Source organism: Trachymyrmex septentrionalis, unplaced genomic scaffold (assembly GCF_001594115.1).
Source record: "Trachymyrmex septentrionalis isolate Tsep2-gDNA-1 unplaced genomic scaffold, Tsep1.0 scaffold127, whole genome shotgun sequence".
Lineage (NCBI taxonomy): Eukaryota > Metazoa > Arthropoda > Insecta > Hymenoptera > Formicidae > Trachymyrmex > Trachymyrmex septentrionalis.
In genome coordinates this window covers 201910-228734 of record NW_017304406.1, presented here as the reverse complement: position 1 = coordinate 228734, position 26825 = coordinate 201910, and the positions used below count along the sequence as shown (strand labels likewise).

The window sequence follows — 26825 nt, the reverse complement described above, 5'->3', positions numbered from 1 at the left end:
ATATATATATATTCACACACACACGCGCGCGCGCGCGTGTGTGTGTATGTGTGAATTGTTATTGTTTATATCTCTATTCTATACATGTGTTTTACAATTAATTAATCTAAATGCTTTAGTCTTAAAGCCAAAAGAAATAACGGCATATATCTTTTAATGTTCTATATAAGACAATACACTTAATATACTCCAATAAGAAATTACTTAAGACTCGCATAAATACATTCTCTATCTCTTTTTCTCCCCCCTGTTTTCTCTCTTTTTCTTTCACATATATTTTTTGTTATCTCGATGCTATAAATGTGTTTTGCGATCAATTATGGTAATCTAAATGCTTTAAAGACTTGAGTTAAAAGAAATAATAGCATATATCTTTTAACATTCTATACAACATAATATACTTAATATACTGCAATAAGAAATAATTTGATTCGCACAAGTCTTTATGCGACTCAAATATTTCAATCAAGTATTTTTTTCTTAATTTAATAATAACACTGAAAATAATATTGGAGACTAAAGAATTGTGGAAATAGCACTGCTAAACATTTCAGCTTAAGCACCACATTCTTTCACCATTGACATTTATCTGGAATAAATGACTTGATTTGAATACAGCTGTTCAATTTGACCTGACATATGCACGTCAAACCGGAATGTCACATGTTCCTGGGCTTGATTTGTACCTTCGAGCAGACGCACATCGTGCCTCGTGAGCGAACTGACTTTGCCATATTCCACAGCAAAATCTGTTTCGTCCCCAAAAGAGTCTAAATTCTCGCCCATGCCGATTGAGGCTTTTTTGCCTGGTTGAATCTAATCTCACGACTTTGCCGTGTCCGCGAGTGCGGGCCCAACAAGTTCCGATATTACGAGACAGGCCATAAGATGCATTCGAGATTCTTTATAAAATTAGAAAAGTATACCTACGCACGAGGAGTCGCCCGTCAACTTCGACTACACAACTATCAACGAACAATCATGCATAACTGTCAATAACTGTCAATTCTAGCCCCCAGGTGGCGAGTTACAGGTCGCGCGTGCGTCGTCATGAAATACGTCAAGAACTGCCACGTGACTTATCATCTGAAGATGCAGTCCATTTGACGCTACGCTTCGAAACTTTTGATTAACCAATCAGAAGAAAGAATTTTATTAACTGATCAATCAAAAAATGCTTCGAAGCATTCAAAGCATCAAGTAGCCTGAATTATAAGAAAAAGAGTACGTATATTTTTTTTTTTAAACGATGATAATGTGAAGACGGAAAGGAGTATAATTTTTCTCTACGTTTTAAATGCAGGTATTTAATAAAATAAAATTCCTAGAACTTAATTTTTTATTGGCAATTTTTATTAATATAATTTTATAAACGTAATATTTTAATTAATGACCAGAAGCAGTTGAAAAGAATACACGTACTCTTTAAAAAGAAAGTACGGTTGGTAACCCTATACGTGACCGATAAACCACGATAAACTCAAGTTTTGATTTTTGCTTTAGCTCAACCTGTTGTTGAACCGTGCGTCTGATTATATATTTCGTTGTGTAATTACAGAAAATACAACGCAAGGTTGGATCCTAACAACTAAACTTTTAGCACTTTTCGTCTTCTTTTTCTCTCTAATGTTACATACGCAGTCGTTACATTGAGCAAGTGGTAATACTCGGTTTTATGACTGTTTACGACATACCGATAACATACCACTATTGATTACAGCAAAATAACAAGTATAAAATCGTCTACAAAACAGAGAAAATTAACATCATGAATTTACGCTGGAAGATATTTTGGGGAATGAGACAAAGACAAAGGTATTTATATTAGTTTCATCCTTATAGGAAAATATAACATTAACTGGAATAGTATCATTTTTTATGTAACATATTTTTATGTGTAGGGACTTTTCTAAAATTTTATGGATTATTAATTCATTTTTAGATCACAAATACCATTGCTGCAAGTGATGGTAAGAAATTATTACACCTGCAAGGAATGTTCCACAGAAAAGAAATATGGATCTTCTAAGAATGTAAAGAATTCTACTACGTTATATACAACCTGTATTGCTGTTGCTGCATCAGTTTTAGGTATATCTTACTATACTCTAAAATACAAAAAAAATGTTTATGCTTTCAACGCGACGCAAAATGTAAAATGTGGTCAATTGCGAAAAGACATGAAGACCTATACCTTAGAAGAAGTGGGAAAACATGATAGCAAAGAGAAAGGAATTTGGATTACTTTCGGACAAGGTGTATATGATATAACAGAATTTGTCGATAAACATCCAGGTGGTCCTTCGAAAATTATGATGGCTGCTGGAGGATCCATTGATCCATTTTGGATGATATTTGCAAATCACAATACATCAGAAATACACTCCTTGCTGGAATCCATGAGAATTGGAAATATATCAGAAGAAGATGCCAAATCTAATAAAAGCGATCTGTATGATCCATATGCAAACGAGCCTGTTAGGCATAAAGCTTTAAAAATCAATGGCAATAAACCCTTCTGTGCAGAACCGTCACCTTCACTATTAGTTGAGAGTTTCCTTACACCTGTGTAAGTGTATTATTCAATTGGCTTTTTCTTTAGAAATATGTAAATACAAATTTCAATTAGCATGTTATACTATATTGCATTCTATTTTTTTTAGTCCATTTTTTTATGTGAGAAACCATTTGCCTGTACCTAAGATAGAATTAAAGGATTATACACTAGAATTGGCGATAGAAGGGACAACTAAAAAGACACTCGACTTCAAGACACTAAAAAAATATGAAAAGAAAACGATAACTGCAGCTGTAATGTGTGGCGGAAATAGACGTTCAGAAATGTCAAAGGTAGACTAATAAGGAATTATTGTTCAGGTTGCTCAAATTAGTACATAATACTGAATTCACTTACAGGTAAAGCAACTAAAAGGTATTAATTGGAACGTGGGTGCTGTTGGCAATGCAACGTGGACAGGTGTACGATTGTGCGACGTATTAAAAGATTTAGGAGTCAATGAAGATGCATTTAATCACGTTCAGGTATTTTTTGCAGTGTAAAAGTAACTTACTTTTCATAATATTATTATTGAATAGAATCCTAAAAAGTTATATTATTTCAATTACATTTAACACATCTTATGCATACAAGCAATTTACAATTTGTATTAAAAATACATTAAGAAAAATATTTTTTTATTTACTAGTTTGAAGGACACGATCTAGACCCATCTGGTATGTCGTATGGAGCAAGTATTCCGATTTCCAAAGCTATGGACCCTAGAGCTGATGTGATCTTAGCTTTTGAAATGAATGGTGAAACGTTGAGCCAAGATCACGGATTCCCTGTTCGAGTAATCGTTCCTGGTGTCGTGGGTGCGAGAAATGTAAAATGGCTGAGTATGAAATATTTCTAAAATCATATAATGTGCATAATTACTGGATTTGTACTTAACATAAAACTTATTCAACAGGTAAAATTAATATATCGAAGCAGGAGAGTCAATCGCAGTGGCAACAGGGTGACTACAAGGGATTTTCTCCGAGCACGACTTGGGATAACGTAGATTTTAGTAAATCGCCCGCGATACAAGAAATGCCTGTAGTATCGGCGATATGCGATCCACAAGATACAGACACAGTCGAAATTAAAAATGGAAAAATTGAAGTGAAAGGTAAATATGGAAACAAAATAAAGTTTAAAATATAAATTTTATTATATTTGTATGTGATGAGCACATATTGTATCCTATAAATTTCTTAAATATTTATAAAATATAATGATCATTTTATCAGGTTACGCTTGGTCTGGCGGTGGTCGAAAAATAATTCGTGTTGACGTTACAAACGATAAAGGTAAGAAACAAGAAAATGAGACTAAAATCAGCTAATTATTTTATTTCTTTAGCTACATTTGAAGAGCGCTATCAACATTACTACATTTTATCTTTGTATTATGTCTAATGAACGATAAAGATAAAATGATGCAAGCGCTGATAAAACCCCAGCTTTTTAATGATCTTTTATTATTGATTTTCTGTTAAATTATAAAGGTAAAACTTGGCATACAGCAGATCTGACGGAAGATCTTCAGGCAAATGAAGGTCGGCACTGGAGTTGGTCATTATGGAACGTGGAACTTCCTGTGGATAAAAAATCGAGAGTTGTTGAAATCTGGGCAAAAGCTGTTGACTCATCGTATAATGTACAACCGGAAAGTTTTAATAACATCTACAACATTCGAGGATTGCTCTGCAACGCGTATCATAAAATTAAAGTACAATTAAAGCAATGAAAAATTGACTTTCCGTTAATCATTGTATGATACATTATCTATTTTAAGTTCTTGCAAGTCAAGAATTTGGTACTTTCTACTTTGTAACAAAATTTGTGATATTAGGTTGTGATATTCAAAAACTTTGCATCGGATATATTTAGAGAAAATTATGCTCTCTTGTTATCTTTTAAATATTTTGTTCTTCAAACATTTTTTTCTCTAAACAACGATTAAAGTAATAACTTTAGATAGAAATTGTTATAATAATAAGATTGGAAACAAGACGATTTAATATAGAAGTACATCATCTAAATATGAGAAGCGCCAATTTTCTGTCAAAGTTAGATTTATACGTATATATGTATTCTTTAAATGAATTTATGTCAGAAATATAATTGCGCTACTATTTATTATATGTAACTAAATTTCCATTACTAGCGAACTTTCAACAAAAATATCGATCCGAAATATAATAATCTCCCCAAATATTTTAAAACTTGTAAAGAATTTATTGCGAAAATTATTACCTCGGCTGGGATGAAATTTCATTGTAAAATTGTTATATTTTACAATGAATCGATCATATAATTATTGTAATTGTTATAAACAATTTTTAATTTTGTAAGAAAAATTTGTTCAATAAAACTCGTAAAGTCAAGAAACTTGTAGTGATAAACTAACTAGTAGAAAAACTAAATTAGTTTTTTTATCTGCGAATCACATAAATAATAAAATACATTTTAAATAAGGTAAAAAATGTAAAAAAGCTCATCACAGAGAGCCTATATCAGCTGTTCGGATGCACAGAAAATTCTTTATTGTATCTCTGACTGTCGATAACCAGAAAACTCTACTTAGTGACGCAATGTATATGACTTCGGTTTTACTTTATCTAATTTGACATTTGGATAAAGAAGAACGAACTAAATTGTTGAGAATCATCAACTTCGAATTTATGTTATTTATGTAATTTCGATTTATATTTTATATAAGGATCCGAATTGAAGGCTTGAAATGTATATTTTATTTGTTTTGTTACATTCATACAAAAAATAAAGAATTTTCTGTGCATCCAAACAGCTGATGTAGGCTTTAATGGGCTTTTTTACATTTTTCACTGATAGATTCTTTCGAGCCTATTTTATATATTTATTAAATAAGGTATATATAGTTTTAATAAAAAAAGATTCTAATTGCTTTTAAATTCCTCTTCCATATTTTTAAATATAGATAATTTATGTTTCGACATTGGCAATTCTGATTTTGAAAGTACACGCTCACGCCGCACGAGGTCTTCCAATTCAAGAAGAAAATAGGATAATGCGCACGCTTACTGACAAGTCGATTTTATAACCTAGAAATATTATTTTTTTTTTAACTGAGCAATATTGGATCTAAAGACCTCTCTTGATCGAATTCCATTATATATATTAGCAATATATATAATATATACGAATTCTAGAAAGTTTGGTGAGAATTAATATCAAAAAAATCTTTGTTAATTTCTACAATTTTACATCTTTGGACTGCGATATAAATGTAACAGATCATATAACAGTGTTACATTGAAATTTTGAATTTATATCATATAGCAAGATTTTGGATTAAAAGATATAAATAATATTTTTATTAATTATATGGACAGTTGGATAAATGTGCAAGATACCTAGTATTTTCTTTCTTTTAAAATGTCATAAAAGCTATTTTAGGAGAATCTAATATTATCACAAGTGCATTGTTATATATGTAAAGATTATACATATACCTTAACATACTTCTAGAATTTGAATATGTAAACAGAAGAAAATAATTTACTGTACTCATGGCTATGAGAAAAAGGAGTGGCTCTGGTGCCAAACGTCAACATAAATGCAAGTTAGTACCGATCTATGAGAGTTTCTTTAAAGGTGAAGACTTAACGTTAGCTCATCCAAATTTCTGGAATGAACTGTTCCTTATTAAACCTATGGTATGTATCTCTTAGGGCCAGTTGTTCTCCACCTTTTGATAAATTTTACCTATTGGATAAGTAGCAAGATTACCCAATCACATGCATGGATTACTAGATTTACTTCACCGGTAAAATTTATCAAAAAGATGGAACAATAATTTTTTTCGGCCCTTAATTTTTTAAATTATTGTCTAACTTATCAAAGTATGAGTTAATTGTAATATTTTAGGTACCTCACATTGAAAATGAAATTCTACATATGACATCAGAACAACTAAATGCTAGCAAAGAAAATTTAAATGCATTGGTATGCCATTGTGTCGATACATTAGTTGACGAACATCCATTTAGAATAGTATACGCGTTGCAAACTTTAGCAGCTGTTATCCAATCCATGTACAAGAAAGCCAATCAGGGAGACTATGGATTTAATTTAATAGATATTCTTGTAGGCTTTGATTCTGCGGAACAGAGGATGACAACGTTAATGCAGCATTGCAATAATTTTTTAACAGGTAGATATATAATAGACAACAATTATTAATCATTTGTATATATCATAAATATATATTAATTTAATGTTCCCTTGAAATAGATTATAAATCATCGGATTTATCCCATACTCTATCTATTATATGTATATATATGTGTGTATGTGTATGTGTGTGCGCGCGCGTGTGTGTATTATATATATTTTAAATACTCTTTAAATATAATATTAGCAAGAAAATGAATAAAAGAATTTATGTTATTTAGGTGAATATCCAGATAGTTTGAAAGCTTTGTGCCTGAAATTGTTATTAATAATAGTTACTGGTATGGATAATATCAGCCAAAATACCTTACTGGAATATGTGATGTTAAACAGCGTTTTTGAATCGCTAATTCAAGTATGTTAAATATTTATAAATCATAATTTTTTATGTTTATGCAAAATGAAATTTTAAATAACATTTGATCTTATGTATTAATAAAATTCACTTATATTATTTTGTATTATAGTTGTTGAGAGATACAGCTGCTAGAAATCGTCATGGTCATGATGCAGTTTTATTGTTAACACTTCTAGTCAACTATCGGAAATATGAAAGCGCAAATCCCTACATAGTTAAATTATCAATTTTGGATGATGAATTAGCTCTAAATGGATACGGGCAAGCTATATCAAGTTCGTTGACGGAATTTTGCCGGCAATTTGCTCAACAAAGAGCAGGTATTCTATATAAATGCAATAGTAATATTACTAGTAGTTTATTATAATAGTATACAACTGTTTAAATAATTAATACCGTACCGTAAACATACTCCAGAATGTAATAATAATAACAATATATTTTCAGAAATACAAGCATCTTGGTTGTCTTCATTAACAAGTATAGTTGGTAGTATGTTTGTTGGAGAGGAAGAAGCAAAAACGCAACAAGTTCGTGCGAATAACGCTTTACTTTTAGCTTTATATGAGGCTACACATTTAAATCGTAATTTTGTAACTACTCTGGCCTACACGCAAAGCGATACTAGTGCACCTCCATCGCCGAATAACACCCTGGGTCCAAATGCAGTAGCTCCTGGTGCTTCACCACCTGATGTGATGGCTCAGCCGTTCAATCTACTAGCAACCTTTCTGCAGTATTGGTGAGAAGAAAAAAATATATAAATTAATATAAAATCATTAAGTGTATGTTTAATAATCTACTGCTTAACGTTTATAAGATATCCATTTCGATTACAGTTCAATAGTTATGCAAGTAATTCGAACGGAGGCTATAATGAACAATGTGAAGTTGTGCTTCTTGATACTAAGTTGTATTGCGGAGGACCAATACGCAAACAGTTTAATGCACGACGCGAATCTGGCATTCAGAGTTCAATTACATAGAGTACCTATGCATCATCGAAAGTTACAGGATAAGGCAGCACCTGCTCAACCACTTGCAGCCACGTTACTCGGTATTTTTTTCATATGATAAGTTATATATTCTCTCAAAATATCTATAAAATATTACTTGAATATAAGTTGCTTAAATTTTGAGAAAAATTGTAACAAATTAAAAAATGTTTTAAATGCTTATTTTATTTAAAATGATTATTATTTATATTGCTTTATTATAGATTTGCTTGTCGAATTTGTGACATCACACATGATGAAGAAATTTCCACTTGAATTATATCATCAGTGTATCGGCGTTTTACAAAGACTGCTATGTTATCAGAAGAGGTGCCGTGTCAGGCTTGGGTACCAGTGGCGGGATCTTTGGACCGCGCTAATCAATTTACTTAAATTTTTAACAACACACGAAAGCCATCTTATTAAGAAAATGAATATATTTCCTTTAGCTATTCAGGTAATGAAACATTTGGGAGATTGAATCGTCATACACAATCGAACAAGATAATATTTTGATTACTTTTCAACAGGTAGTGAACATCTTAAATTTTTTTATTACGTATGCTGATACATTCCTATCGTCACCCAATAGTTACGATGAATTATTTTACGAAATTATTCGAATGAGGCTTATCTTTACCAATCTAAATGCTATGGGTAAATAGTGGATAATAGTATAAGAATTTTAACACTATAAACGAAATAGTGTTTTATAATGAGAATAAAATATTTTATATAAAAATATTCTAGCACTCAGGTATTCGACTAGCGAATCGTATGAGTACAAGGAACACGCGCTCAAATTAACTAATTCTCTCGTTAATGTGAGAGATATAGTAAATCATTTTCCACCAAAGATAGCTGCGTGGTTAGCGAAGGAAAGTTTATCGACACCAACGGAACAACAAATTCTAGCTATTATAATACAGAATTATGACAGTCTCGCTTTAAAACTGCAAGATAATTTGGATCAATACGAGAGATACTCGGAAAAGCCTAATCATACTGCATTTTTTGAGGAAATGGTAATTAAATAAAATGCATTAATCTATGTCTTGCACTATATTTTTCTTATATTATTCTTATATACGTTATTATTTTTAGGTTACTGGAGTGATAGTGGATACGCGGGCTTCGATAGATCTTAATTCTTTAGATACGCAAACTATATTAGAAGAGCTTTCAAATATTTCATAATGTAAAAGTATGTACATTGCAATATATTTTCAACATTGTGGTTACACTGCATTATTATAACACATATCCTTCTCTTGCGTATTCCCAGCCAGTTTTTCTTATAAATTAATCAAAAGTTAGATATATCATCGTCGAAATATATTTTAAGATTCTTTATAATTCTTTTTTTTTATTCCTTAAATAGCCTATATATACAGACGATCAATATTATTGCACAATATTATTTATCATGCGAAGATTGAACATTTATTTTTTTTATTTTTATTTAAAATTTGTATAATATATAATTTGTGTCAATTAAAAATTCTTTAAAATATATTATGTAACTTGTAAAGTATTGCGCAATTTTAATAACGTAATTTATTAACGCTAAAAATGAGCGTCAATCGTCATAAATTGACACCTTACAGTATTAGGCAAACGTATATTTTACAAATTATACAATATGTTTGAAAGATTAATTGACGGCATTCAGCAGCATTTTACTTTGTAATTGTAGGAGGTTTCATTCGTTGAGAAAGGATAATTTCTTTAGAGATCTAAGAGTGTAATCCAATCGATGCAAAGCGCTTACTAAATATTGAACGCAGCTAATGATAGAATATATTTCACAAACCTTCAATATAGTCTTCAGATGATCAATAATATTGTACAATATCAAATATTATGAAATAATATTGATCATCTAGGGGCCGCTTAAAACCTTTGAGCTCCCGGCGTCACTTAATAGCAAGCATTCGAGAAATATCTGTATCGTTTCGCTTCAGTGTAAGATTTGAAAAGTCATGAGTGATAGAAAAAGTACGTTTAGTAAAACTGAGAAGACATTTATTCTTCAATGTATAAAAGTTTACAAATCACTATCTGCATTATGGAATATTAAATCAAAAGATTACCGTAATAGACGAAAAAAGAATGATGCTTATGCAATTTTAATTAATAAATATCGAGAAAAATATTCAAAAGCAACTAGAGAAGATATCATCAGAAAATTCTTTGCATTAAGGATAAATTTCCGAAAGGAGCTAAAACGAATAAATGATGCCAAACGAAATGGAATTGATGTGGAAAAGCCAACTTTATGGTATTTTGAAGAAATGCGTTTCCTTCAAGAAATAATACAAAATTCACGTAGCACAATGGATCAATTTAAGAAGACAAAAGAAAATAACTCTGTAATTAATGTAAATAATTTATACAAAAATTTATTTATTTAAATAAATACAGTTTTTCAACAATACGAGGGGGGACCCATAAGTTCCGGGAATTACGCTGTGGTGGGGAGGGAGAGTGGGGGAACCTATTGTTTGACCACATGTCCGTTAGTGTCACGCCACCTGCGTCAGTGTGCGAAGTTGTGTCGCTGTGAGTGCATCGGTTCGCCTGTGAGATTTTTTTTAGTAAAACAACTTTTTACATTTCGGCGAAAACGTAATGGCAGATTGTCGAGAACAACGCGCGGCTGTGAAATTTTGTTTCCTGTTGGGGAAATCGGCCGCGGAAACTATCGTAATGCTTAAGACTGCTTATGGGGATGCTGCCTTAAGTAAAACCAGAGTTTACGATTGGTTTTCACGTTTTAAAAATGGAGAAATGTCTATTGAAGACCAATTTCGTTCAGGACGCCCCTCAACGTCAAGAACTGATGAAAACCTCGACAAAATCAATGCCCTTGTTCGTGAAGACCGTCGCCGAACCATTGATCAACTCTGTGAGATGTCGGGAATTTCATGGAGTTCAATTCAGAGAATTTTATCCGAAGATTTGCACATGAGAAGGGTTGCAGCCAAATTCGTCCCGCGACTTCTCACAGACGAGCAAAGGGAGCGTCGACTTCAGGCATGTTTTGAGCTTCAAAATCAGCTCGAAGAGGACCCTGAATTTTTTTCCAAGGTGATTACTGGTGATGAATCGTGGTGCTATGGATACGATCCCGAAACAAAGCAGCAATCAAGCCAGTGGAAGACAGCTGGCTCTCCTCGTCCCAAAAAAGCTCGCCAAGTGAAGTCAAACATCAAGACAATGCTCATTTGTTTCTTCGATTGCAGAGGTGTTGTGCACGCGGAGTTCGTTCCCCCGGGTCAAACTGTCAACCAGAAGTTCTACTTGGAGGTTTTGAAAAGATTGAGGGAGAGTATCCGGAAGAAAAGGGCAGATCTTTGGCGCACAGGCGACTGGTTCTTCCATCATGACAACGCGCCGGCCCACACCGCCCTTTCCGTGAAGCAATTTTTGACCAAAAACGCCATGACACCAATTGTCCACCCCCCATACTCACCGGATCTAGCCCCCTGTGACTTCTTTTTGTTCCCCAAATTCAAAAGGAATATGAAAGGAAAGCGTTTTGCCACTGTGGAGGAGGTGAAACAAAAATCGCTGGAAGGCTTAAAGGACATCCCGATGAGTGAATTTAAAAACTGTTTTGAACAATGGAAGAATCGTTTGGAGAAGTGCGTTGTGGTCAATGGCGAATACCTTGAAGGTGATTAAAATTTGGTGTTAAAATATTGAGAAATAAAGAAGTTATGACGAAATTCCCGTTTTTTTTGGGTCCCTCCTCGTAATATAAAATAATTTTTTTATAGATGACGCAGACATATAAAGAAAATGAGAACCGGAAAGAGATCAAGAAAGACAATACATGTCAAATAATAAAAGAAAAAATAACAATCAAAAAGAAAAAGAAAAATACACAAGATGAACTTACACTGACGTGTTTTGCATGCAAATGTCTTAAATCTAATGAAAATGAATATGACAAAATTGCTAAGGCTTGGACTTTAGAACTGCCAAAAATGTCCTAAGAACAACAAATTTATGCCAAAAAAGCTATAAATGACATATTATTTGAGGATCAATTAGGAAATTTGCATCGGATTCTGGGCAAATCGATCCTCTTATAATAAGCCGTACTTTTACACCAATATACAATTCAGATTCTATATAAAGTCCAGTAGAAATTTATAAAAAATTTTCGTCATTTTCATTCATTATCATCATATTCTTATCATATTTCCCAATATTATTTTAAACTTTAATAAGTATTTATTAATTTGACTATGTCTTCCATTTAACTTTTATAAGTCAACAAAATAAGAATTTATATGTTATTTTTTACAGCAACTATATGTATATAATTATATATTTAGTAAATTATATATTTTAGTAAAGCAGTTCTTTTATCTCTGATATCTTTCTGCATTATTGCCTTGTAATCCTATTACAATAATATCAATATTTTGATATAGCACTTATGAATTTTAGGTTTTCAAAAGAATTTTCAATCAAAAAGTATTATAATATATATAGACAGATGCTGAATGGCATTTCGCATGCAAGTCTCAATTTTCTCGATTTAGGTTCAATTATGATCAACGTCTTATCAGATATTGAACTATTTACACATAAAAAGCTTTAATTATTGTTAAATAACCGCCAACTCTTCATTTATTAAATTTTTATATGTACATTTAAATAATATGAAGGTTAATAGTAAAAAAATTGGTATTCACAAAAATGTACAGTTTCTACATTTGTTATAAAGAAGTGTATAATATACAATATTCACTAGCATTTCAATTTCTTATATATATATATACTGTATACGTTCATATCTCTAATCTTTAATATTTATATTATCGAAATAATCATTTATCTGATCTAAGGATAATTCATGATAAGTTGAATTATTCACATCATGAATTTCAAATAAAGAAATCGATTGGGTTGCCGCTTTGCCAATGACAATTATATAAGGATAACCCGATTGACGCGCTAACACTAATCGTTTACCAATCGTGTAATGCGTGCGATCGTCCAATATTGTATCAATATTGCGTTTGTAGAATATCTCAAATAGCTGTTCAATATATACAGATGTACTTTCTTCTTTGCTTCCAGCCTATAAATTTCAAGGTAGTAACAAAGAACATTCTTTAATAGATGTACAGCTATATTTTTTATTTTACCTACCTTTGGTGGTATGATGCATACTGTATATGGTGCTAACTTTACAGGCCACCTCATCTCATCATTTATTGACAAAGTTTCGACAACTAATGTAATGATACGACTTAATCCTAGACCGAAGCAGCCCATTACCATAGGTGTCGGTTTATTCTGGTCCATAAACATCGCTCCTAATGGCCGTGAATACTTTGTGTCTAATAAAAATGTATGCCCTACCTGCAATTATCGTTTATGCAATGTAATATATTTTTTTATAACGTTCGCATACTTATATCTTTAATTTATATCAATTAGTTGTTAAATAAAATATAATTTTTTAAAGAAATTTTAACATTACCTCAGCAGCAGTATATGAATGTAATTCATTTTTACATTCTGGACAACTCGTCGTCTTAGAAATACTTTGATTAATAGAGAAATGACATGATGGACACTGAAGTATCGTGTCTTCACCGATATCAGACACGTAATGATATTCATGTGACATCAGACCTCCAATTGTTCCCATATCACCTATGCCTTTTAATAATCATCATTAAATAATTCTACAAGATTGTTCCAAAGTTGGTAACTATATATCTATAAAATACATAGATTTTAATATACAATTAGAAATGTTAATTACTTTTTGTATATTTTATACCAATCTGCCTAAAAATATTATTATAAGACTCGCAGACTAAATCATACGTATGTCGTGCATTGTCCAAGTTAGTATCAAATGTGTATAAGTCTTTCATGATAAATTCTCGACTACGTAGGAAACCAAGCCGTGGTTTCATTTCGTCTCGCCATTTGCTAGAAATTTGATATAACTTCAAGGGTAATAATTTAGTGGAAATCTGGACAGTTTGTCCTGCTGACGATATCAAATCACAGATTGCTTCTTCATGTGTCTGTAACAACATAAAATTATTTGAGATTTCAGATAAACCAAAAAAAATGGATATATTATATTGATGTAAAAAATTCACCTTATTAGTTAATAGCTTTTAAGTAATTTCTATTAATTGAAATAATATTGACTTTTCTAGAAAATAATTTTCAGTTTTTCTTCAAAAAACTCAAAATTTTATCTGAAATAGTACTTGATAGAGGAAAATGTTTTATAATATATATTTCTTACTTACTGGACTCAATATATATTCTTTTTTGTGTCTATCCATAACTGTAAACAATTCGGTTTTGTTGGAATCATATCTATCAGTTTTCTTCCACAGCGCAGCAGGAGTTAATGCTGGAAGTAGTATTTTTTGTGCGCCAATATTTGTCATTTCTTTGTCAACAATATCAATTAATTTATTTAAAATTCGCATTCCTAATGGCAATAGAGCATACATGCCAATACTAAGTGGTTTAATAATTCCACAATTAATCATTAACTGAAACAAAAAGATTAAAGATAAAGCCTTTAAGTTATAAAGAAAACCTGTCATTTAATTCAGGCATTTTTATTTTCATTTGATGACACAAATCAACACAAGTGTTATTTTATTTTTGTTAATCATTGGATGCCAAAAAAGATAGAATATTTATATTGACTTGTGTCACTAAATGGAAAGTACTTATACAAAAATTAAAGAAACATTTGGAATTAAATACCTAATATGTTTAAAAATATTTTTAGTTTTTAATAGTAAATTTGTTGAAGAAATTTACAACTTTTGTTAGAAATACTGTTTTAACATCATAATTATATCAAGCAATGGTTTTCATCAATTAAACAATACTGTGAAAAAATTATTTACCTAAGGCCCGTTTCCATCAACGCAGATTAACTTTAATCTTAAGATTAGAAAAACACGAAGAGTAAGTTGTACCGAGATTAAAGTTAATCTACATTGGTGGAAATGGGCATAAGTCTCAAGAAATGTTTAATTAACGTTTAAAAAGGTATACATACCTTATGACTTTTAGATATGATATCTGTCTTTTCTACGCTATCGAACGATCGGCTCGTTCCTTGAAATATTCTGGACATCCTAGTCAGATTAATAATTTTCGTTTTACTTGCCATTTCTGAAAATGTTTATACAACAACAATACACGTGTATAACCGGTCAATCACATGTTACGTTCACAGATAATTTCCTTTCTAACCTATACTACTGAATGTAGCTGCAGATAGTGCAGATTCAGATATTCGATCATAGAGCAGCGCTAAATACGCACTATATAATTTTGTTTTAAATGTATGTATCGCAGCGTTATTCGAAACATCTTACATAAATTCACCAATGAGATATTTTAAATTTTAATGCCATTTTTATCATAAATCAAAAGTAAAGAGAATATTTATTCGTTTTTTAACTATACTCTGCTATATCAATATCTCTTAAACATTCGAAACAAGACGGATGTTTATTCAGCGGTGCAGTTAATACATTATTTGCTTTTCTGATGTTTAAATGACATTTATGACAACATTGACGTCAAAATAATGTACTTGGGAAAGAAACAAGGCCGATTATGTAATTTGAAACAAGATAAAAATTACAAAAGTGAGCGAATTTACTAAGAATATATTTTCATTGATCAACTCAGTCTATGTAGCATGAAATATTTCAGAAATATTTCTCAAATATTTCATTGTAAGATTTGAAATATTTAAAAAATTTTTCATGAATATTTTTGAAATATGAATATGTCCAGAAAATCAAAATTTTTGAAATTCTTTTCTTACAATATTTGTACAATATTTCTAAAATATTTTAGTAAAATATTTTAATGCAGTATTTTTAAGTGTTTTATAAATTAAATCCTCGCTTATATCATAAAATATTTCTAATATATTTTCTTGAAATATCTCAAAAAATGATTCACATAAATATTTCATAATGTATATAAAATTTGGCCATTTTTGTAATTTTTACCTCATTTCGAGATACACAATTAATCGACCATAAGACTGATTGAACACGCGGTTATTCGCAAACCTGTTTGTAAACACGCCTTCAACATCTCCCTCTTCCTCTCGTTTCCCGCATAGTATATAAATTGAGTTGATCAGCGTTATCGCATCGCGCGATTGTACGCTAACTTCGCTCCGTTCACTCAGGGTCGTAAAACTCTACTCTATCATAATCCGAGTATACTAATGTTCCGAGTATTATTTTATCTTTATTGTTCACCGAATGCTGAACAAAGCTAAAAGATATTCGGAGTTAACAGTCAAGTTTTGGAACGCACCCCAGGCGATTCCGTCGTCGCGGTGCTCGTCTCCCGTTGCACATTTTATTTCGGTCCAGTTCAGTCCGGTCCGGTCAGTCAGACCTCACAGTGAGTCAGTCAGTCGCGAGTCGAGTCGCGCCGCCGGTAGCTGTGAGAATAGTACGTGTGTGTTTAAAATTTTTGGAGTCGTGCGGATGCGCTCGCCTTCTTCTCCGCCTTCACCTGCTCTCCCGGCGCCTTTCAATCGTTACCGCCGTCATCGTTGCAATACATATTCATACGAGGACCCGCACATCACGACGGGCACACAATGTCGAGGGACGAGTCGTTTCATAGCCTTTTCACAGCGACGGACAGCATCGACGGTATCTGGCCTTTCCTGCAAAGCGTGAGTTTCATCCGTCTCTTTCCTCTCTCTCTCTCTCTCTCTCTCTCGTTTTCTTCTTTATTCTGTCTCTCTTCTGTATTCCCCCGTTTCGTTATTCCTCTGTTTTGTCGCGGCATCGCTCGTTGTTTCCAGTCCCGCGATGACAGTTCCTCGCCAGTCTCGTCAAACTTATTTTTCTTTTTCTTTTTTCCTCAAGCGGGCGATCGACGGATCTTGCGACGACGACGTCAGCTGATCGCCTATTAAATCCGAATTTCTTTCATTTTTTTGATCACGGCTGAGAAGATGAGAAACTGGAGTCGCTGCTCCAAAAAGCACCGGCGCACTATGCCGCGCGTTGATTACGTGAATTCATCGTTTAGCGATAATTCTCGAGCCGCTTTTATATTTGGTGTCAAAAATGTGTATATATATACACATGACGCTCATCTTCTCGAGCCAGTTACTCGTTCGTATCGTCATCGAGATTACGATTCTGGGAGATACATCGCGTTGAGATGCTATATCAGCCAAAAGCTTTTTACAGTCCTCTTTTTGTAGTCTTTAGTCGGACTTGTTGTGCTTTTTGTATAGGATTTAAATTAATTACTAAATTAAAAATGTATTACAAAAAAATGTATTAAAAAAAATTAATTAATGAGTTATACGAGCCAAAGCTACTTGTTTTGCTAGAATTAGTTAACAACTTTAATTTTTTCAATAGTTTTATAATTAGTTTTTGTTTAGTAGTTTTAATATAAAGTTTTTAAAAATAGTTTTATAGTTTTTTTAATTTAATAGGTTTTATTTAGCAGTTTAATTTTTCATTTATTTAATAGTTTAATGCTTTAGTTCAGTGCTTTTAACATTAAACAATTAGCTTTGGTTCGTACAGATTTTTAACATTTTTTTATTTGCAATACGTTTTTAATGTAATAATTAATTTCAATCTTTTAATTAATTAATTTTGATTCGTAATTTATTGGAGCTTTATCATCGTATCGTTAAAAATATATTATTCGCGGAATTTGAAGGAAGAGGAAAAAGGAGAAGAGATACGGAAGAAGACGAGTGAGAAAAAGTTAGAGCAGACGTTGCATCTCGTGATTGAAAGATAAGAATAGAAGAGCAGAGAAGCACGAGGGAATTAAATGCTAGTAAAAGCGGACTTTCTTCAACGTTTTTCGGCTTATAATTCAGAAGAGGAATCGCTGAACGCACCGTAAAAAGAAAAAAAAAACATAAAATTACACCAGACAACAAACGTGAAAATTATATGATTCGCTGAAGGTGAAGGTGTATGCATGTTTGTACGATTTAGAATGGAAATTTATTACAAATGCAAACACATTCTCATTATACGAACTTAAATTCATATACAGTTCCATTAATGTGTTTCTATCAATATAGACTTTAATCTTAATTTAACTTACTTTTTATCTCTTTCTAGTTCTAAGAATGAGAACTAGAAAGCAAAACAAAAACGGCATATAAAAGTAGAAATCAAGCGTGGAAATAAGTACACATAAATAAAATAAAGAATTAAAAAAATAAACCAAAATTAAAATTAATCTATATTATACATTAGTAGAAATGGGAGCATAAATCGTACGAACTTCGTGTCATTAATGCCCGTTTCAACATAAATTAATTGTAATCAGCTTAATTCAACTTGTGTACTTCATCTTTTCCTAATTCTAAGAATTCGAAAAACGTGAAGTACAAGTCCTTAAAATTAGAAAAAGATGAAGTATGAGTTGAATCGAGATTAAAGTTAATTTACATTGAATAAAACGGACATTGCTTTATCTTTTTCTAATTCCCTGAATTAGAAGAGTTAGTTGAATCAAGATTAAAATTGAACTAATAGAAAACGGGTATTATGCAATACGTGTAATATTTTCATATTATCTACTCTGCATCTACATCAATATATTATACATCCTCACATTCCAGATTCCTGCTGACCGGCGGCGTTGTAATTCACATTCGCCGCTCCGGCAACTTTCATTTTCGACGCGGCCGGCGGCGCCGATTCGTTTGAACATTCGCGTTATGTATACATTATTGACACATCGAGCCTTGAAGATCTATCCACGAGTCCTTTATCTTATCGTCGGCGTCGCGTGCGCGACGAGACGCGAATTAGATCGGAAGCGTAAATAGAAATCAATCGGCTTCCGCCGTTACCGCGACCTCCTTTTATCGTCCTGGACGAGGAGGTGGCGGCGAAAAATTGCCGATTATATCTTCATCTCTATTTTCGTCATGGACACACTTCGTTCTCAAGGGCGTCCTGTCGCTGAGACTCGCACGGACCCTCGCGAAAATGCTGCGTAATTCGGTCTCCAGAATCTCTCTGTATATTTTTAAACGGTTATCGCGTGTTGTGCTTTCGAATGTTTTCTTCAATCCTTTCTTTGCAAGATTATCTTGTGCGAGTAATAAAATCGCTAAAACGATAAGGGGGAGGGCGAGGGGGGAGAGCAAGAAACATGTATTGGGATAAGGTGCTACAATTTCGAACACAATGCAATTCTAAGTGAATGAAATAATTTAAATCTAATTTTTGACAATATAACTGTATCGGTTTACAGAATAAACTGGTTAAAAAAGGAGCATTAAAGCCTACACTGATTCTTTCAATTAAAATGTTTCGATCTTCTATTAGGTCATCAACCTAATCGAAAATTAGTTTATAAGTTAGATTTTATAAAATAAATAACAATAAATAAAGGGCAAAGTAAGAGTCAAACACATTTTAAATTGTAACACAATTAAAAAGAATAAATTACGAATAAAGAAAAGTAAAAATAAAAAAACACATTTTAAATTCCAATATAAAACATTACAAATTTCGGTTACTGAATTGATTGAGCCCTTTTCAGATATTAACTTATCAAAAATCGCTGTACAAAATTAGTTATCAAAAATGCCCGCATATTCCTTATAATAACAGCTCGAGTAAGTCTTGATGTAGAACTCGACATTATTTACATACGATTGAACAGTCAAATGTATTTCTTGGAAAAAGATCAAAAGCCATGTGTAAATTATTCAAACAAGTATGTCCATATCGGTATAAAACCAATTGAAATGTGCAGAATTTAATGAAAAGCAGATGTATAAGACGAACATTGTATGTTGATTATAATGTACACTCGCTGATAAGGATCAACATGGACTCACTTAGATTTAGAAAAATTTTATCATACTAAGAACCAGTGTAGGCTTTAATGCTCCTTTTTTAACCTGCAGTCTAATTTTTAAGTTTATTTTAATTTTTTCCTGTTTGAGGATGCCTTTTGTACATTCCACAAGATGAAATAAGGATTATCAAGATTAACTTGAACTTCGAAAGATTAGATAAGATTGATATTCATAATAGTTTTTATTTTAAAACTATCTTAATGTCTTAAGATACTAATACAGCTCTCTAATTAGTTTATAACATCTTAAGATTGTACTTAAAACAATTTTAAATGTAAGAATCGAGTATGATTATCTCGGTCTAAATTTTATTTTGTTCAGAATTATATCATATTTGAAATTGGAATGGACCTTATCCTACGTTCCTTTTGCTTTTGCAACTCCGCTAAACATAGTGAAAGGATATTTTGGGAAATAAGATTATAGCACAGTTTTCCTATTTAAAGATTAGATTTCGATGTCAGTTTCATTTACTTCAGATTAAAGCATTGCGTTTAGCAGAAAAAGCAGCCTTGTTGTTTTTCAACGGGATTGGTTCATATATTTAGATCTATTGAAGAACTATATATGTAAATAAATGCAAGAACCAATTATATCAAAGACTCTTGCTCAGTTATATTAAAAAATCTTGCAGTTATCAAAGACTCTTGCTCAGTTATATTAAAGAGTCTTGCAACTGTATTAAAGAACTTTTTAATATAGTTCCAAGATACTTTAATATAGTTTTAATCATATAAAAGAACTCTTTAATATAACAATAACAACACTTGCTACTTTTTCGTTAAGCACTATTAACGTATTTTGTATGAATATATTGTTGCAGATCGATTGGAGGGATCCATGGCTAGCTGCGCTATTGACTTTTCATATTGCCGTCACAATGACCGCGTTAATGACAAGGAACCACGCGAATTTTCAGATAATCCTGTTTCTCGTGCTCTGTAAGAGTCTACTATAATTTACCGTAGGTTTTACCTGGTTACCGCAATGTTACCACAAACTCTGTTTCTGTTTCAGTACTCCTGGTTTATTTCTCAGAAAGTATTAACGAGGTTGCGGCAACAAACTGGATGTACGTATTCAATCGCGACCGTGGCTTGTCAAAGCGGTTCTTTTCTCTTTCCTCCAGGTTTTTCCTTTTAATAATCTCCTTCACAACTTTCACAGGATATTTTCTAGACAGCAGTACTTCGACTCACAAGGCTGGTTTATATCCATCGTTTTCTCCGTGCCCATTTTAATGAACTGCATGATTATGGTGGTGAGTATATTAGCTAAATTAGCTTCGAGATTCGATTTTGAACGAATACGCATTCTAAAAATTCGACACGTGCATATAATGTTATGATCTTTCAGGCCAGTTGGCTTTATCAATCCAGTCAATTAATGACGAGCCTGAAGCGAGCTCAGTTGCGGCAGCAAGCCATAAATCGCCAGACAAATGGTGAGGCGGCAAACGAAAGAACGGTTGCCCGATCTCGCCAATTGGACGGTGAGGCGGCAAATGTAAGAACAGCTGCTCGACCTCGCCAGTCGGACGGCGAGGCAACGAACGAGGTACCAGCTGCCCGACTAAAACACGAATGAAGATCCGAAGATCTAGTCATAACACGCGGCGGAATGAGAGTGCAAGACATATGTGCTATTTAATTTAAGGACAAGAGAGGATTATATTTACGTCGACTTACAACTAGATTTCACAGAGCGCTGTGTATTCTTAGCCATCGTCGACTTGGTAATTGAACTTGACCGTGAAACGCCGATTAGCCAGTTTGATATTATTACACGCGAAAACTTGCGCAACAGAAAAGGGAGGTGGAAAATAAATAGAACAATACATCGGTACGATCGGAACGATAATGCACGTCGGAGTTGCCTAGTCAAACTCTCCGTTAGAACGTACCTCCCGACATCGTGCCGTATTACACAACGATTTTATGGAATTAACCTATTTGATATGCGAAACGCAACTGGATTGATGACAGATAATCGGCCGTGCTACGAACAATAACTACGCAGGAGCATGGCAATGCGGCAAGCCACGTGCTTGTTCTTGTCTTACCATTTAAGGCGGATTTCGACCAAACTGTAATCGTAGCTATCTTTTTTTTAACAACTGTAATTATATTATCTACTTATAATCAGCGACTGATTGCCTAGCGGAAAAATGTTCAACTGTGTTATACAATTAGCAGAGCATCTGTGACTTTAAATTTTTCTTTTAATGTGTAGCGGAAATGGAAAAAAAAAGCTAATGATTCTGCTTATGAGCTAAATTGCATTTAATACATTCATCATAATACCGCCGGAGGCAATCAATCGGAGCTTGGTCGAGGTCGCCCATAAAGAACATTCCACTAGTTTATTCACATTGTTTTGATATTCAGACACTGATCGTGAAAATCAAAGTGTTCTTAATATGTGTAATTAACGTACTTATTACATAAAATAGCGCAGGCACGTCACTTTCACTGTAATAGCTCTGCTATAAAGAGACATAATATATTAATTAAGGACCCAGATAACACAATAACATCTCTCTCTGTGTGTGTGTGTTCGTGTGTGCGTGCGTGTGTGCGTGTGCGTGCGTGTGTGTGTGTGCGTGCATGTGCGTGCGTGCGTGCGTGCGTGTGTGTGTGTGTGTGTGTGTGTGTGTGTGTGTACATGCGCGAGGAAAATTTGCATGAATTTTACAAGTGCAGATAACAGCCTTCCACGACTACGAGTCGTGCTTCACGATTTTGACGAAGGAACATAGGATGTCCCAGGGTGTGGTGTATTTATTGTTTACAATTGTATATTGTATATTGATGTAAATCAAAGCGCATTACTTTGCCGCCTTTATATTTAATATAACGCGTTTAATCGTTTTAAGATAATAAAAGAGTATTTGTTCATACAAGTCTCGCGTTTTGCTCTTCTGTCGCATTTTTCATTCGCCCTCCTTTCATAACGCTGACTCGGCAAATTGCAAATCTTATTAAATGTACTTGAGCGTGTACGGATTCGTTTTTATATGTTTTCCTACGTAAGTATCATTACAGATGACTCATGCAAACGCGATAAATTTGTTATCACTATATGAAGTACTATTGGCACGCTTAAGACAATAAATCTGAGACAATCATAGTAATAACTTTCAGTTATAATTACGTTTTATAGATATCCTGATTATTATTTTTTAACCCACTTTATGATTTGAGGATCGAAGTCTGATGTGTTTCTGACTTTTAATGTACAAGATATATGTATTATTTTAACATACATTTTATATATTATTTAAATATATGCGTAATATAATATATATCAAAACTACACACGTTTAATAGATTGTACATTTTATTTTATTTATGAATAAAAAACTAGTTAATTCTTAAATATATTGTAATAAACTAGTTTATTTTTAAATATCCAATAAACGTTGCTTGTATTTTTTAATCTTTCTAATTATTAATTTTTGTTTAGCAATCTCGAGCTAGATATTTTACATATTTTAATTTTATTTAAGTATTCTGACTTCGATTCTTTTTTGTGCTACGCCGCATATAAATAAAATAATCTTCTGAATTCTGACATTCTGAATTAGAAATCGTCTAAAATGTATTTAATGGAATTTTATTTTATTAATAATATTACTATCTAGACTTATACATATTTAAAAAAAATCGTCCTCTCAGAGGAAAATTGTACAATACGGTATAATATAGTATCGACATAATCATTTTGCAATTTTTGCAGTTAATAAGATATCAATAACTAAAAAAATGACCAAATATTGTATTGAAAATCACATAATAATTTTTTATTCAAGTACTATCAACTTTACAGAAAAACAGCAAGAGACAAAAATTGTTTATTTTTTTCTTATAGAGAATTCTTCTAAGATTTTTTTCAGAATTTTTTTGTCAATTTTTTAGTACTGCATTTTCTTATTGGCAACTATTTTTACCAACATGAGAAAATACTAAAAAATTCTGAAAAATTCTCAGAACTCTATGAGAAGAAAATAAACATTTGTCACTTGCTATTTTTCTGTAAAGTTGATAGTACTTGCGTAAAAAATTAATAACCAATATTTTGCGATTTTTAGTATTTAATATCTTAACTATTGCGAAAATTGTAAAATGATAAAGGACTTTTCGACTCAGTTTATTCCACTCTATCTCTATGCGAGAGTTTTATCGTTATCAACACCCTGTATATCAAGTAAAATTTTTTTAGTGAGGACGTTTTGTAATCCTAAATAATATTAAACGAACGAAAAATCAAAACTGTATTATCCATCGAAAAAATTCGCAAATGCGGCTATGTAGTTCACTCCTCAAATACTAGGGGAGCTTGGATTTTAAAGATGGCTACACTCAGTTTCTTTTTTATAACAGCATGTATCTGTTGAATGACAAATTATAAGAATGTTTTTCTTTAGCAAAAGTGTGTGATATTCAACAATTCGGCGATATTTAACTGAAATTACTTATCGCTGATGCGGTGACAGAACTGATAGGTATCGAACATGTTTCAACGTTGTTGTTCACTCGTGTCGACGGTACGACCGGCCGCGATAGATTTAATTAGATTTGTTTCAAAAAGCGGTGGGTCGAGACAATGCGTGTCGAGGGAGCTCGAAAGAGACGTCGAGAGAGCCTCCTCTAAATCGAGTGTCTTGTCAGAACCACCAAAGACCGAGGATGAAAATTATGTACTGGAACCACGACCTAACTTGAACAATAATATAAACATAGCTTCGTTTGCTCGCGAGGACTATCTAGATGATAGTGACATAAAATTGCCGCATCCCCTGGACGTTTGCACCGAAGACTTGTCAGACATTGGTCCTCCGCTTACTCCGACCTTCAGTTTCGCTAAATATGCAAATAAGTCCCACACGATCCAGAAACTGGTAGACCTTGGAGTCAATTTGTACAAGTTTGAGACAAAAAAAGGGATGGTACAGTATATCCTAAACCTCGATTTCGATCGAGATGTGAAACCATATATAGTATTTCTGCATAACTGCGGAGTATCTGCCGATTACTTAGGTACATTCATTACAAAAAATCCAAACATCTTCAAGGAGGATATGGACGATCTGTACACGAGAATAAGATATTTGAGGGCGCATGATTTCAGCGTGTCAATGATAAAGACGATAATTTGCAAGAATCCCAACTGGCTCTTATTCAGTACAAAGGATATAGACGGCAGGCTCGGTTACTTCCAGAACAATTTCAAGCTCAGCGGCAACGAAATCAGAAACCTAACAGTCAAGGGGCCCAAGGTAGTAACATTTAGGATGATACATCTAATGGAAAACACGTTCAGTATAAGGGAGGAGATGGGTTTCAATCAGATGCAAGTGAAGAAATTGCTTCTCACTTTGCCTAAGCTATGGAGCAAGAGTAAGCGTACGCAGCAACATAATTTTAGAATTCGTGAATAAATTTATCCTGACCTTCTCTTAAATTGTGTTTTCAGATCGTGACAGATTGCTAAGTACGTTCGATTATGCTCACAGCGAAATGCAGTTGCAACATGATTTTATTACGCAGATGCCACATATTTTACTTTGTCGAAAAACTAGACTTGAACAAAGGCATTTGTTTCTGGTAGAAATGAAAAAGGCACAGTATGATCCTTCTAAACCAATGTATGTTTCACCATTGGCTTTAGTAAGCGGTACAGACGTTGACTTCTGTAGAAATATCGCAAAGACGTCTGTTGATGTTTACGATGCGTTTCTCAAAACATTTTAATTATAATATAAATGTAAATAAATAATAATTAATAGATACTTTTTCAAATTATTCCTGAAAGATATTCCTGTTTCCATGAGAATTCAATAGGCTTTTATATATTTTACTAGTTTTTATGTACATCACATATAAATAGGTTTTTACATCATTAAAACTAAAAAATTATCGCTTTTAAATAAAAAGTAAGTAAAGCATTTATCATTATATTAATAAGTTATGTATAATTTCTTTTTTACATCATATGAAAAAGATACTTTATAAAGTATTCTCAATTGCATTTATAACGCTAAGTATCGTCCAATATATTTGAGACACTTTTAATATAAATGAGATGAGAATAGTCACACTGAATAAAAATGGTGCAATGAAAATGCGCCATTGTCCAGAAAATTCGATCTCTAATAGAAAATCGAGTATTTTTAATAATACTTCTTTTTAATTAATTCTAGTTAATCTGATTATCCGTCTAAGGCCGTGTTGCATCAACGATTATTACTAATTCCAATTCATTTTCAGCGACTCATCTCACTTATTTGGAGACGATACATTCCGAAATTATTTGAACACGATTATATCGATGAAAAAAGAACAAAATTAGGATCTGAATAGGACAATCGATGCTGCTGCATTCTCCTGCAGACTCAAAGTTTAATTGTACTTCCCTAACTCTATCTTCCTTTGTATCGCACGTACTGAATGATAGAGCAGCGAATCGATCAGACCGGCCACAGTGAACACACCGCCAATGATTGCGCAAGTGTTCGTCGCGAAGTGCCCGAATGAGTTCGCCTTCTCCGTGTACTTTACCATGAGCGGGCTCAACTCGTAGTTGAAGAATATACCCGGCATCCCAGATTCGCCAGTGAGCAGGGATACCTTTTTCGAGTGTCGCGTTACGGAAAACTGATTTGTGAGAAGAGTTGAGCCATCCGCGCGAACGTACGTCGTCGGGACAATCTTGATGTAATGATAAAACATCATAGCGGCTGAAAACAGAACAATAGTGTCATATATTGACAGAAAAAAGTCAGATCTTTTCAATA

The 26825-nt window shown here is 32.7% G+C and overlaps 8 protein-coding genes across 14 annotated transcripts in view; 5 read left to right on the top strand and 3 right to left on the bottom strand.

Moving 5' to 3' along the window:
• LOC108756502 (coiled-coil domain-containing protein 186-like) overlaps window positions 1-994 on the bottom strand; it is a 6669-nt gene extending 5675 nt beyond the window's left edge. The window contains exon 1 of one of the 3 annotated variants that reach the window (XM_018500375.1): window positions 687-994. In XM_018500375.1, coding sequence (XP_018355877.1) covers window positions 687-786 — 100 coding nt within the window. In that variant the 5' untranslated portion in view covers window positions 787-994. The remainder of the gene's footprint in view (window positions 1-686) is intronic. The other 2 variants (XM_018500376.1, XM_018500377.1) reach the window with 2 other exon arrangements.
• A 112-nt stretch (window positions 995-1106) lies between these two features.
• LOC108756406 (probable sulfite oxidase, mitochondrial) lies at window positions 1107-4324 on the top strand. 3 transcript variants are annotated; one of them, XM_018500172.1, is made up of 9 exons: window positions 1107-1224; window positions 1721-1815; window positions 1943-2569; window positions 2664-2850; window positions 2917-3042; window positions 3207-3399; window positions 3474-3674; window positions 3796-3855; window positions 4053-4324. In XM_018500172.1, exons 2-9 carry the CDS (start codon window positions 1769-1771, stop codon window positions 4292-4294), a joined length of 1683 nt encoding a protein of 560 aa, XP_018355674.1. In that variant the 5' UTR covers window positions 1107-1224; window positions 1721-1768; the 3' UTR covers window positions 4295-4324. The 3 variants fall into 3 exon arrangements, with proteins under 3 accessions (XP_018355674.1, XP_018355673.1, XP_018355672.1); XM_018500171.1 differs by having other exon boundaries at window positions 1559-1815; window positions 4053-4323; XM_018500170.1 differs by having other exon boundaries at window positions 1107-1303; window positions 1559-1815; window positions 4053-4323.
• A 1371-nt stretch (window positions 4325-5695) lies between these two features.
• On the top strand, window positions 5696-9395 carry LOC108756405 (UPF0668 protein C10orf76 homolog). The gene is made up of 11 exons (XM_018500169.1): window positions 5696-5746; window positions 6058-6245; window positions 6457-6742; window positions 6984-7117; window positions 7230-7440; window positions 7568-7862; window positions 7960-8177; window positions 8340-8572; window positions 8646-8772; window positions 8866-9140; window positions 9220-9395. The coding sequence occupies exons 2-11, from the start codon at window positions 6099-6101 to the stop codon at window positions 9310-9312; spliced, it is 2019 nt and encodes a 672-aa protein (XP_018355671.1). The 5' UTR covers window positions 5696-5746; window positions 6058-6098; the 3' UTR covers window positions 9313-9395.
• Window positions 9396-10561: 1166 nt separating this feature from the next.
• Window positions 10562-11669, top strand: LOC108756414 (putative uncharacterized protein FLJ37770). Its single transcript, XM_018500186.1, has 2 exons — window positions 10562-11205; window positions 11361-11669. Exons 1-2 carry the CDS (start codon window positions 10747-10749, stop codon window positions 11502-11504), a joined length of 603 nt encoding a protein of 200 aa, XP_018355688.1. The 5' UTR covers window positions 10562-10746; the 3' UTR covers window positions 11505-11669.
• A 1255-nt stretch (window positions 11670-12924) lies between these two features.
• On the bottom strand, window positions 12925-19291 carry LOC108756457 (probable proline--tRNA ligase, mitochondrial). 3 transcript variants are annotated; one of them, XM_018500288.1, is made up of 7 exons: window positions 18769-19291; window positions 15185-15263; window positions 14412-14663; window positions 13907-14177; window positions 13619-13800; window positions 13285-13497; window positions 12925-13213 (listed from the first exon to the last, which is right to left on the bottom strand). In XM_018500288.1, the coding sequence occupies exons 1-7, from the start codon at window positions 18828-18830 to the stop codon at window positions 12929-12931; spliced, it is 1344 nt and encodes a 447-aa protein (XP_018355790.1). In that variant the 5' UTR covers window positions 18831-19291; the 3' UTR covers window positions 12925-12928. The 3 variants fall into 3 exon arrangements, with proteins under 3 accessions (XP_018355790.1, XP_018355789.1, XP_018355791.1); XM_018500287.1 differs by lacking the exon at window positions 18769-19291 and adding an exon at window positions 16218-16757 and having other exon boundaries at window positions 15185-15300; XM_018500289.1 differs by lacking the exon at window positions 18769-19291 and adding an exon at window positions 16218-16243 and having other exon boundaries at window positions 15185-15399.
• Window positions 16763-22629, top strand: LOC108756460 (transmembrane protein 18). The gene is made up of 5 exons (XM_018500293.1): window positions 16763-16840; window positions 20853-20970; window positions 21047-21101; window positions 21197-21290; window positions 21386-22629. The coding sequence occupies exons 1-5, from the start codon at window positions 16763-16765 to the stop codon at window positions 21614-21616; spliced, it is 576 nt and encodes a 191-aa protein (XP_018355795.1). The 3' UTR covers window positions 21617-22629.
• Window positions 22630-24327: 1698 nt separating this feature from the next.
• On the top strand, window positions 24328-25782 carry LOC108756458 (transcription termination factor 3, mitochondrial). Its single transcript, XM_018500290.1, has 2 exons — window positions 24328-25428; window positions 25505-25782. Exons 1-2 carry the CDS (start codon window positions 24543-24545, stop codon window positions 25780-25782), a joined length of 1164 nt encoding a protein of 387 aa, XP_018355792.1. The 5' UTR covers window positions 24328-24542.
• Window positions 25783-25958: 176 nt separating this feature from the next.
• LOC108756459 (endoplasmic reticulum-Golgi intermediate compartment protein 3) overlaps window positions 25959-26825 on the bottom strand; it is a 5540-nt gene continuing 4673 nt past the window's right edge. Inside the window, exon 8 of the mRNA XM_018500291.1 lies at window positions 25959-26768. Coding sequence (XP_018355793.1) covers window positions 26431-26768 — 338 coding nt within the window. The 3' untranslated portion in view covers window positions 25959-26430. The remainder of the gene's footprint in view (window positions 26769-26825) is intronic.